This window comes from Folsomia candida, unplaced genomic scaffold (assembly GCF_002217175.1).
Source record: "Folsomia candida strain VU population unplaced genomic scaffold, ASM221717v1 Fcan01_Sc003, whole genome shotgun sequence".
NCBI classification, from domain to species: domain Eukaryota; kingdom Metazoa; phylum Arthropoda; class Collembola; order Entomobryomorpha; family Isotomidae; genus Folsomia; species Folsomia candida.
This window is the reverse complement of record NW_019091195.1, coordinates 14,865,253-14,876,435: the sequence shown is the minus strand read 5'-3', so window position 1 is coordinate 14,876,435 and position 11,183 is coordinate 14,865,253. Positions and strand designations below refer to the sequence as shown.

General features: G+C 37.0%; 4 protein-coding genes across 4 annotated transcripts; all 4 read left to right on the top strand.

The window, feature by feature from the left end:
* The first annotated feature begins 983 nt into the window (after positions 1-983).
* On the top strand, positions 984-1,947 carry LOC110847438. The gene is made up of 3 exons (XM_022094378.2): positions 984-1,393; positions 1,486-1,618; positions 1,695-1,947. Exons 1-3 carry the CDS (start codon positions 1,181-1,183, stop codon positions 1,745-1,747), a joined length of 399 nt encoding a protein of 132 aa, XP_021950070.1. The 5' UTR covers positions 984-1,180; the 3' UTR covers positions 1,748-1,947.
* A 1,966-nt stretch (positions 1,948-3,913) lies between these two features.
* Positions 3,914-6,929, top strand: LOC110847048 (bifunctional endo-1,4-beta-xylanase XylA). Its single transcript, XM_022093893.2, has 4 exons — positions 3,914-4,522; positions 4,594-4,899; positions 4,987-5,152; positions 5,644-6,929. Exons 1-4 carry the CDS (start codon positions 4,421-4,423, stop codon positions 6,768-6,770), a joined length of 1,701 nt encoding a protein of 566 aa, XP_021949585.1. The 5' UTR covers positions 3,914-4,420; the 3' UTR covers positions 6,771-6,929.
* An 870-nt stretch (positions 6,930-7,799) lies between these two features.
* On the top strand, positions 7,800-9,448 carry LOC110847457. Its single transcript, XM_022094403.2, has 3 exons — positions 7,800-8,349; positions 8,428-9,042; positions 9,112-9,448. The coding sequence occupies exons 1-3, from the start codon at positions 8,212-8,214 to the stop codon at positions 9,298-9,300; spliced, it is 942 nt and encodes a 313-aa protein (XP_021950095.1). The 5' UTR covers positions 7,800-8,211; the 3' UTR covers positions 9,301-9,448.
* Positions 9,449-9,905: 457 nt separating this feature from the next.
* Positions 9,906-11,178, top strand: LOC110847287. Its single transcript, XM_022094208.2, has 4 exons — positions 9,906-10,312; positions 10,393-10,488; positions 10,555-10,660; positions 10,766-11,178. Exons 1-4 carry the CDS (start codon positions 10,190-10,192, stop codon positions 11,065-11,067), a joined length of 627 nt encoding a protein of 208 aa, XP_021949900.1. The 5' UTR covers positions 9,906-10,189; the 3' UTR covers positions 11,068-11,178.
* The last annotated feature ends 5 nt before the right edge of the window (positions 11,179-11,183 follow it).

Below are 11,183 nucleotides of genomic sequence, written 5' to 3'. Positions count from 1 at the left end.
TACGTACAGTACATGTACTTGCACATTAATAGTAAAAGTGCCCTGACACAAACATGACATAAACACAGAACGAATTAAAAGTGCAATTAATGAGTCCTGCAATCAGTAAAATGTCACTTTTATTTCCGTATTGGTGTATGACATAGTTTCTTTCAGAAAATGCATACATATTTACATAAAGGTTTACCCAATCCTGATAGCAAGAAACTTGTACACGATGGATGCTTCCAATACAAAACTGTTAATTGGTAGGATTTTATGAGCTAGGAATACCAATTTTATTTTTTACAAATATTATCAAAATTTGATCGTCATTTTGTCAGGTTGCGTCTCGAAAAAATTATTTCGGGGGTACAGAAACAGACGCAATAATTGCATGAAAAGTATGACTTCCGGAGAATACTAAATTTTGATCTGTGTGAAGTCAGAATCCCATATATACATAGGTATCTACGTAAGTAAATGTACGTTATTTATGGACATGAATCTACCTTCGCATGCGGAAAAGTTGCATAAGTGCGGCTTTCTCTGACTAATGCAGCGGATAGGCTAATTAAACGATTAGTTTGCGAAAGATAATTGCACACCTAAATTACTATCTGTAATCATGTAATTGATTCAAATTTTCTAATAAGCAACCTGAGATTTTTATTACAGATAAGATTATTTATGTGTGTGTAATTACATCACTCATGTGATTCTGATGGGTTTGCCTGTAATTCAATGTCATTTAAGCCCGAACCTCTTAATGCTATGACACATAATCTGATTCGACAAAAACTGTAAACTAATTCCTTGTCCAAATTCCACGAAATGCCACGATTATTATTATTCGAGATTGTGTGGTCAAGTGGCATTTCCGTTGACTGTTGGGCAAAAAAATTGACCAATAGAATGCTCCGTGAATGCTGTGAATGACAAGTTATCACTGAATTTTAATCATTTCCAGATAAGTCTTACAAAACAAAAAGCGGGCATATATACATACGTATGTATTGATCACTGTAAGTTGAAATTTTTGCAGTATTTGCTATAGACTTAGTGACTCACTCAATCAAATAGACTCTTATAAAGCACGTCGTAGATGCTAGTTTGTCAGAGTTTAATTGGAGCGCTATACAAAGTTGTAAAGTTTATTCCAATATAAATTCTAAATTTACGATTATATTCAATTACTAAAATGCGAGTTAATCTCAGTTTTGAGTCTTGTTTAATCACAATATCAGTTGGGGTGCTGATAGTGTGGGTAGCCGAGGTGTCTGGCACAAGTATCATCGTATTAAAATCTGCAGAGAATTCAAATCTCGACGGTGATCATTGGTCGCCACAAGACCCAGAAACTGCAAAACATGCGTTTAGCATTGAAAGAGGTGGGCTTTGTTCAACCGCAGAGGTTAGTTTACTGTTCCATGATTTTGGGTGCTATTTAGAAAAAAGTGTATAATAAAGAAGACATTTTCCTATCAAATTTTCAACTTTTTTCAGAGGACGCGGCATCGACGCCATCAACAAAAAAGGGGTTGTCCTTGTCGTCGAATTTTGTGCCCAGTGTGTGGGACGGATTCTGTTAGCTATGCAAATTTATGCTACTTAAACTGTCAAAAGTTAAAGCATCCAGGTATTTACACATTTTGAAAATATTTAGTAACGCATTTCTCAATATCTATTTATGTATATAATTTTGAACATTTTAGATTTGGATATCGCTTACACTGGCAGATGCAGTTCTGAACAAATTAGTTTGTGAAACGGTTGGCAGCCGAAAAGACAGGAATTTTTCTAGAACTTGTGACATGTGAACTCATCATTTGTGAACTCGTCGCATTTATAATTCATTCAGACGTATAATTTGTAAATACTTGTTAAGTAAAAGTTTTCTTATCCAGCAATCGTTAATTAATGATAAAATTAAAAAATAAAACAACCCTTTCAAATTACGTAATATTATGAATGTGTGTTAATCTCATGTACTTATTATGCATGTAAAATGTGAATCAGCCAATTATGAGCAAATAATTGCCGCTGTATTTCTGGTATTTGGGTGGCTGGGATATCCGGCCATTCAATAAATATAAATATTAGCGATTCAAATAATGTAAACACGCAGTGTTGAAACAAATGGAGTGTGTTTGCATAAAATGGTCCCAATTTCCGCTAAATAGCTCTCACAATATATGTTTTACTTGTATTAACAAGTGATGATAATTAATGATACAAAGATTGACAAGTATGGTTGACTATTCGGAATTACTGTGAGTCTGCGATAACAAAAGCATGTGTGTACAACAAAAATAATTATGTTACCAGATATTTTAATTGTACACAGCCCAAGTATAATAATCATAAGCAAGGCTAAATATGTTAATAACAAGCTTAATATTTCCGACATGGTACATATATCGCCACACAAATTTTTGAAGTTATTTAATGTCGTATATGATTTCCGTTGTTATTTTCTTATGTTCTAGTTAATCCGAATAAAAATCATACGAGGAAATTCAAAAGACTCCGGCCCGTGGGTCGCTAAAAGATAAAAATCTTGTCGTTTTATGAAATCCGTAATCATATCAATTTTATGTAATCATATCTGGCGAAAATTAAAATTCAGTTTTGACTTTTGACCACACAAGTCACAAACAAGGCAGTTGCTTTTCTTAAAATGTACCTTGGGTCAACTGTCTTGAGCAATTAATTAGTGCAAAATGTATGGTGACCACCTACCCCTCTCGACGGTGTGACCTACAGGGTTGGTTAACGAAATTATTATAAATTCCTAAACACGCTGACATACAGAGTTTTTCATAAAGAGATATATTTCAAAAATAATTTACTGTTAAGTTTTCACTTCTTTTTCCCCAGTAAATGAATCATCTATCTATGTACATATGTACTTCATCGACAATAACACTCCCAAATCTAAAATGTTTCAAATGATTTTTCGAAATAATAATTAGCATAAATCATTCTGTATACTTGACTCAAAGGAGAGACTACATTTAAGAAATGTAATGCAATCCGAGAACCTTAATAATTGATGTTAGGCCAATGTGTGAATTTGGCGAGTTTCAATCTGTAAGTGCATACAATATCAGAAACAGAATAAAAATGTTCCTGCCTTTGTTACAGGTTTTATTTACAGTCATCACTTCATCAGTGAACAAATATGTATGTGTATCGCCCAGTGAATCTGTCTACTGACACATTTATAGAAAATGTTAAGCAGAATAACTGGTTTAATTTCCCGTTTATTATTTCGATAGTGAAATCGTGGGAGTCGAGATATCCGAAAGTAGACTAAAGACCACAATAGAATCGTCCATATGCGAATATACAAATATGAGCAATAATCCCTCTTGATACAATCTTGAATGAATTTATAATACGTTTTATCATGTGTCATGTTCAACAGAACCAATTGCAGTTGTTTGTTACAGATGGACGGTTTCAGCCAAGACCGTAAAATACAATGGTACGGAAGTCTTCACGTCAGCTTATCTTACCTCCGATCCACTATTCACATACTCGCATCATAATAATCACACTTACTCGTTCAGTTTTTGTTAGCAAGTTGTTTGATTTTCTCACACTTGTAAATTGTCAATGTTGGCTTAATTGTCGCCACTTTATAACAGACTTACTATACGATCCATTTTAACCTTTCTAGCGATTAGCAATTATGAAGTATTAAATGGCTTAGAAAACCGGTACAGGATATGAATAATTTATTGTGGAGGGTAAGTTGGAATCATAAAGTGTCGGCTTATGGTTATTTTTTTGTGTCATCAAAGTATTCATCCTCGTACATTTCGCAAAATTCCATTGTTCTCCAACTCGACAAAATCTTGTCTGCATACAGACAAACTTAGCTTCACTTTTGCTCTCGATTGCAAATAATTGCATTGTTTGAAGACGTTCTTACCGCACCGTGTCCCCGATTAATTGCGAGATAACTATATTTACTTTGCACTCTCATTTTCTTAAAAAAATACGCAAACGAAACTTTGATTCAAATCGCAAAACTATACCAGAAACAAATTGAGCGTTGAACGTATCACAGCAGGCGCGGTCAGTTGTCTCGTTGATCTTGTCCTTTCGATAAAGTATCTGAACCATTGATAACATGAATTTCGACATCTCTTACAGTTTTAATAAGCGCAGTGTTCCGTCTTGTCAAGGAGTCTTAGTTAGGAATAGTAAACGAAGAGATCGCTGAAAGGACGTGCATTAAAATTTAATAGTTTTCGGTTAACAGTTTAATTAATCGGACTTACTTGAACTTTAAGAAATCGTGATCAACGATTTATTTTTAAGTGTACCACGTTCCTATATCAAGTTGTATACATTGGAAATATCACACGAATTGTGCATTCTCTTTGGAACAAGCGTCTTAATTCTTAGGAATTTTAAATATACATTTGCAATGAAGTCACTCTACTTAAACTTTCACCTACAAACACTACTTGTGTTCATGATCTGGACCAGAGTGTGCACATCTTCTCCACACATATCCAAAAGAGACACGGTATGGATTAATTATGAAAATAGCATTCCTTTGTCAATTGTGAATCCAATTTCCAAAATATTTTTAATTAGTTTCAGAATTCTGGGAATTCAGTTTTGCGTGGCTGGTCTCATTATGGAGGATACTCACCGAACACTTATCAACGCTACAATGCAGCAATAGTGCATCCTAGTCCAAAGTTCATCGCTGTGAGGCCGGATCCCCATAATCCAAGTGGGATAAAACGGAAGGATACTTACGGCCCAACGACGACACCCACCTTCGGAATGAACTTTAAGGGTTATGCAGCTGTCCGTGATTCCAACCAACTTCCGGGTGACAAGAGGAGGAGTGGCGGCGGCGGAGATGGCGACGGGTGGGGAAGCGACGATGGACCCGTGAGTCGCACTTGCAGCTTTGTTCCATATTTTCAGATAAAACTTTAGCCCAGCGTTTGCAAAGGTCCCTCATTTTTTTAAATTTAGGGCTTCGGGGAGACTTTCGCTGATATCATTTCTGGGAAGTTGAACACAATTACGAGCACGATTACAGGGATTAAGAATACAGTGAAGGGAGTTAAGCGGGGGACGGCCAAGAAGATTGCGAATAAAATTGAAGGCTTTGGGCAGTTCGTTACGGCCATTACCTCAGGTTTAACTTGTTTTATTAATGGGATTGCCAACGCCATGTGACGAGACGAACAGCAGCATCATATAGCAGTACAACTTTACCTTACCCAACGGCAACGACAATTCAACCAACATGATCCTCAGACTGACTGTACTTACATTATCACTATTACAACAGGGTAACAAACACAAGGACAAATATTTGAGTATAAAAAACTCAAAGTCGAAACATGAATCGTTCTGTAAGTGTTCAAAATAGAAATTTATAAAATGTTCCGCTACCAAGAGTAAGTGTTCAGACTTTCCGTTCCATTATTTATTTATCTCTGTTGACTTGTTGACGAAAATTTTTGACACGTTATGATTATATTTGCATTATGCTGGACTCTTGGAAGTTTGATTCTTGACGACATTCCTGCAATATTTATTTTACGGACACGTTTCTTGCTTTGAAATCTGATTCTCTGGCTGAAATGTTGACCATGTGACTGATTTTGTATTTCAATGTAACAGGAACTGCAAAAATACTTAAGAACAAAGGGGGGCAAATGAGGCACAAAGGCTGGCAACAGAGTCCTGCATCTGGCGGGGGTTGGTCTTCCGGAGGTGGCGATGACAATGACAACAATAAAGGCGGTTGGTCCTCTGGCGACGGAAAAGGTGGGGGAAGCAGTGGGCGTGGGAACAGAGGTTCGACGAGGGGCGGAAACAACAATGGTGCCGGAAAATGGCGTGATGATGACAACGGGAATGATTCGGGCTGGTCCTCATCATCAGGTGGAGAGGGTGGAAACAGAAATAACCAAGGGAATCGGGGGCGTGATGACGACGACGAGGACGAGGCTTGGGCCAAGTTGGCACAATTGCTGAAAATTTCTGGCGGTGGTGGAGGAGGTGGAGGAAACAGATGGGGTGGCAGTAATTCTGGTGGCTTTGGTGGGGGCTGGTCTGGTTCTTCAGGAGGTGGGAACAATGGGGGACAATGGGGTGGTGGGTCAAGTGGGGGACAATGGGGTGGTGGGTCGAGTGGCGGACAATGGGGTGGTGGCAACGCGGCTTGGAATGGAAACGCGAACGGGGGTGGACAATGGAACAATCAACAAATCAATTCATGGTGGCAGGGAGGAGGAGGAACAGGGGGAGGAGGACAAAACTCGTGGAATAAAAACCCCTGGAACCAGTACGGGGGGCAGCAGCAACAAAATCGCCAAAACCAGTATTATTTCAATAACAACAATAATCCCCAACAAGGTGGCCTTTATGGACAACAAGGCCAACATCATTATGGTTGGAACAATAACAATCAGAATCAGAATAATGGCCAAAATAATCAAAATGCTTGGGGAGGCCAGCAAAATAACAATTGGCAGAATGGGAATAATCAAAATCAAAATGGTCAAAATACTTGGAATCAGGGAAACAGACCTGCGCAGAATTCTTGGAATACGTCAGCTTCTCAACATGGACACAATCCTCAAAACGCTTGGAATCAAAATGGTCAGCAGAATCAGAACAATAATTGGAATACTGCAAATCAGAATCAGAACCATCAGTCAGCCAACCCCCACGCACAGGCCCCTGCTCAAAACTGGAACAATCAGCAGCAGAAGCCTGGAGGAGCGCGTGGATGGCGGCCATAATAATCAGAACTCTAGCCTTTGTGTATGCATCCTGAAAATTGTGTATGAGAAAATTACATGTAAAGTAATTGCATTTGTTATTTATTTTTGTTGTAAGTACAAACGTGAAAATAGTTTCGTCAACGGAGAGTAAATAAATATTTCTTCGTATCCATCCAGTTTTTATATGAAAACTATCATAAATACATATAAAGTACATTCTGATGCATGTTTGGTATTTCTCTCCGTATCATTCTTTGGCATCAATACTACTGAGGAGGTAACTTTTGCATTTGGGGGTAGTAACTTACTACGTACTAGTAAGTATGATAAACATATGATACCGTTATTTTGTGTAATTATTGCAAGTTTCATCAAATGAAAGTAATGAAACTTTGAAAAGTTATAATGGAAATAAAAATTTATTTGTTAATGTTATGTAACATTTATACAGTTTTCGCTCTAGTCAGGTTGCAGGGTTTATGTACCCCTTCCTGAGATGGGCACAACCCGTCAACAGGGAACCAGTGGGGATCGGGTGAAGAATATCGTAATCAATTAATCAATCAATACATCCAACCTTGCACACGCATAAATGTACATTGGTTTTAAATCCTCTCTAACGTCTAAATTACATCTTTGATTGTACCAAAAATTTATATTAAAAAAAATAATATTTACGAAAGCCCTTGGTGTTTGCAATGCAGTCAGTGTAACAATTTCAAGCCCCCTGCACAGTTATTACGATGATTAAAATGGGAGCTTGTGGTCGACCTTGTCCATGCATTTCGAATTATGATTAAATGATGATTTCAAGAAAATATCCATTTCTATGAATTTATGCACATTTGTATGTACCTACGAGTATGTACCCAAGCAAATCTGCACAAAGCTGCAAATTTGTGTTACACATTAAATAATTCTAGTTTGTCATAATTTTACTGATGTATATAATAATATCCACATTTGTTCCGCTATATTATCTCAGCTTATATTGCAACACCATGTTTGTGGTAAGTATTTTGATCATCGACTTTTGCGCTGTACATACCGATATATGTAACTGTTCAGTTTGGTTATTTAAAAAACACAACCAGTCAGAAAACCAAACATAGCAAGCACTGATTCAAAACTGAACAAAAGCACAACTGACATCAACCTCACATGTCACGCGATGTATACAAGAAAAAGTGAATCACAGCACAATTGCTTACAGCGAGTCACAATCATTTAAACCTAATAATAAGTATTCTTAACGCCATAACTCACTTCCTTTTCTGTCGCTAAAAGTGAAAAACGCGTTTATTACGAAAAGATAAGAAGCTGTATACTTAAATCATACACTACATAACGTACATGAGAATAGTTTATTTTTATTTTACATTGTACTCCTTCAGTCAGTTTACAACTCAAAGGGGTCCTGTCAACAACTTTTTTAGATTTCAAGAATTGCATTGTCGAAATGTGTCAAATTTATAAAAAATCAGCTGCGGCGTCACATTTTCGCCTGTTTAATATTTTTTTCAAACATTTCAAAGTGCTTACTGGATTGCTTGTTGTAGCTTTTGCAGCCCATATTTCCGATGCGAACCAGCGTGGGGTAAATATTATAATGGAGGAATTGACAAAATAGGAAATTAAAAACCTACAATGATTTATTTTATGTTGTGTCATTTAGTACACTCTGCATTACGAAGAACAACCCCACGAGATTCAACAACAACCTGAACAACCATGGATTGGATCTCACAGTCTCAAATTCACTCCGAACCCGTTTCTCAATCAAATATCCGTCCCACAAACAAAGCAATTCCCAGACGCGTCAGAATCCAGCTTCCACCCAGACTCAGAGGCTCCCCTCTCATTCACGACTACGGAACCTTCTTCCCTCATCGCCTTCTTGAACAACGGGACGACCGGAGAAGCAGGGACGTCTTTTCCACCACTCGTGGCGTCAATGGGAAAAAGGGGGATGAAGAGTCGAAGGAAGGTCAAAGGGCGTCGGCGATTTTCTTCTCAAGCTCCGATTAGGAACAATGCAACTCGCTACCAGTCCAAGAGGAGTAAAATTGATGGAAGCAGAACTCAGTTCAGGACGAGAAAACCAAGGGCAAAAATAATTGTACATTTGTCCAAAAATGACGCTTCGACAGACCAAGAGCCAAGTATTGACAATGACTTCAACAGAGGTCAAATCGAGTTTCTGCCAATAGACCAGGTCAGCATGGGTATGGAACACTCGGTTTCTCCTCCACCAACCGCCATTTCTTCTCCAGAATTACTCATGATTACGGTAATTTATTTATAATTTAATATATTAATATTTACTAGTGTGCATAATACTAATTTTATTCTATCGTAGGCACCACCACCCATACAATCTGAAAACGTGATCGTGGAGAACAATCTGGTCCCAATGGATATGCTAAATCATCCTGAAAAACTGAATCCATCGTATTTCCGCAACATAATCCTAAAGACGATGATGGATAAGTTGGTCGGGGTTGGAATTGCCACGCATGCACCCACTTTAACACGGACTCAGGTGTAATTCAAGTTGTTTTGTCACATTTTAATTATTGTTTTCTTGTACCTCGTTTTGTTTGGGTCAGTATATTCTGTATTTTGAAATAAGTCCTATTATTGTATTATGTTTTGTGTTTGTGCATAAAGTAAATAAAGTGTTAACAATGTATCAAGATTGTACGCTCATTTATAATTGCATGATTCAATAACTTGGAAAAAATAGATTCTCAGGAAAAGGAAGTTAAGCCAAACGCTTCCGAAGTGCATTTCCGTTTCTGTAGTTTTTCTAATCTTCTAGGATCGTGTCAGATTTGAGTATCGCATAACGATAAGTAAATACGAGAACAAAGAACTATTATGTATGCACATACACATTTTCGAGTTTCACCGTGTAATTCACATTGTTTGCAATGTGAGAATAGAGCACATTAGTATGACACATGTAATTATCACATATTACGATAGACAAAGACTGGTTTATCACAGGTTCACATTACTGACGTAAATTAGAAATGGTTTATCACTAACATTTCGGTGATGTAGTGTCAAAGAACGATTCTTAAATAAATAGTACTCGTTCTAATACTGCCGAATCTCACATATTTTAATTTATTCATTTTCACTTGACCACTCAATTAAGCAATTAGAAATTATAATACGCATTTCATTCAAGATTCAAGTAATTTTGTTGTACTTGAGTACATATACTAATCAATTATGCAACAAGTGTATCATGCTGCTTTGCATGCGATAATACAGTTTCTTCCTTATTAATACTTCCCGTGCGGTTACCTATATCATTAAATCCTTCGTGGGAACTTTTAGTTCGTGGCGATAATTTGTCAAATGCACTTTAAGCGTTGTTTCCACAATTATTATTTGTATTTACTATCATCACGAGCAGAGAAATAATCATGAACGTGATAATGTTACTAACTAGTTTGGTGTTGCTCTCGTTTTGTACCAAAGTAACAGTTTCTCAGAAAAATAAAAATTTTCATCAGACAAATGTAAGAACTAAAAGTCCGAAGGAAATGGTAAGCAAATTTAAATGCTAACTTATTATATAAATATTTTGACTATCAGTAATTAAAATAAGAGTACGTTTCTGGTTAAGAATTCGGATTCTATCCCATTGACTCACCTAGAACCAATTGCAGAGCTTATGAAAATTAATGATGTGTCAGACTTTAATAATTTTCCCCATCGCATGGTAATTATGATAAGATCAGTTAAGTTAGTAATTATGAAAGAATCAAGTATGCATTTAATTTTGTAGAAACGAGGAATTATTTGGAATAAGATCAAGAAAGTCAAGAGTGGTATCTGGTCTGCCAAGAAAAAGATCTGGAGGATTAAACAGAAAGCAGTTGAAATAGCGATCGGTACATATGCAAAGTTATATATGATTGCATAGCACAAGTCGGCTAAGTAATTCTTCTTCACTCGTTTTGTACAATCTTAAAGATTTTTTTTGAACATTATTTCAGGAAAAGACTACGAAACTCCGAAGCCGCATTATGAATCAACGGGAGGTTCTTGGGGTCGGTTTCAGAAGCAAGTGCCGAAAAGAAACCTGCCCTCGTTGAGTGGAGTTCACGGACCGCCCTACCACGCGTCCAGCAAAGGAATCATATTCCCAGAAAATGGGTGGTCGAACAACGATATTAAATCACAAGGCAGCAGCACAAAACTCACGTACGCCGATCTTTTAGCCATTTACAGACTCCCCATGAACCTTGAGGCACTCCGCAAATTACAGAAAATGGATGCAAAGTCAAGACGACTCTAAAGTCCATGTTATGTGTTCCATTGCCACATTAGCTACGTAGTACAATGCAATTAAATATATAGTGGATTAATAAATCTAAATTTATTTCTGAGGAAAAAATTAACAAACACACATGA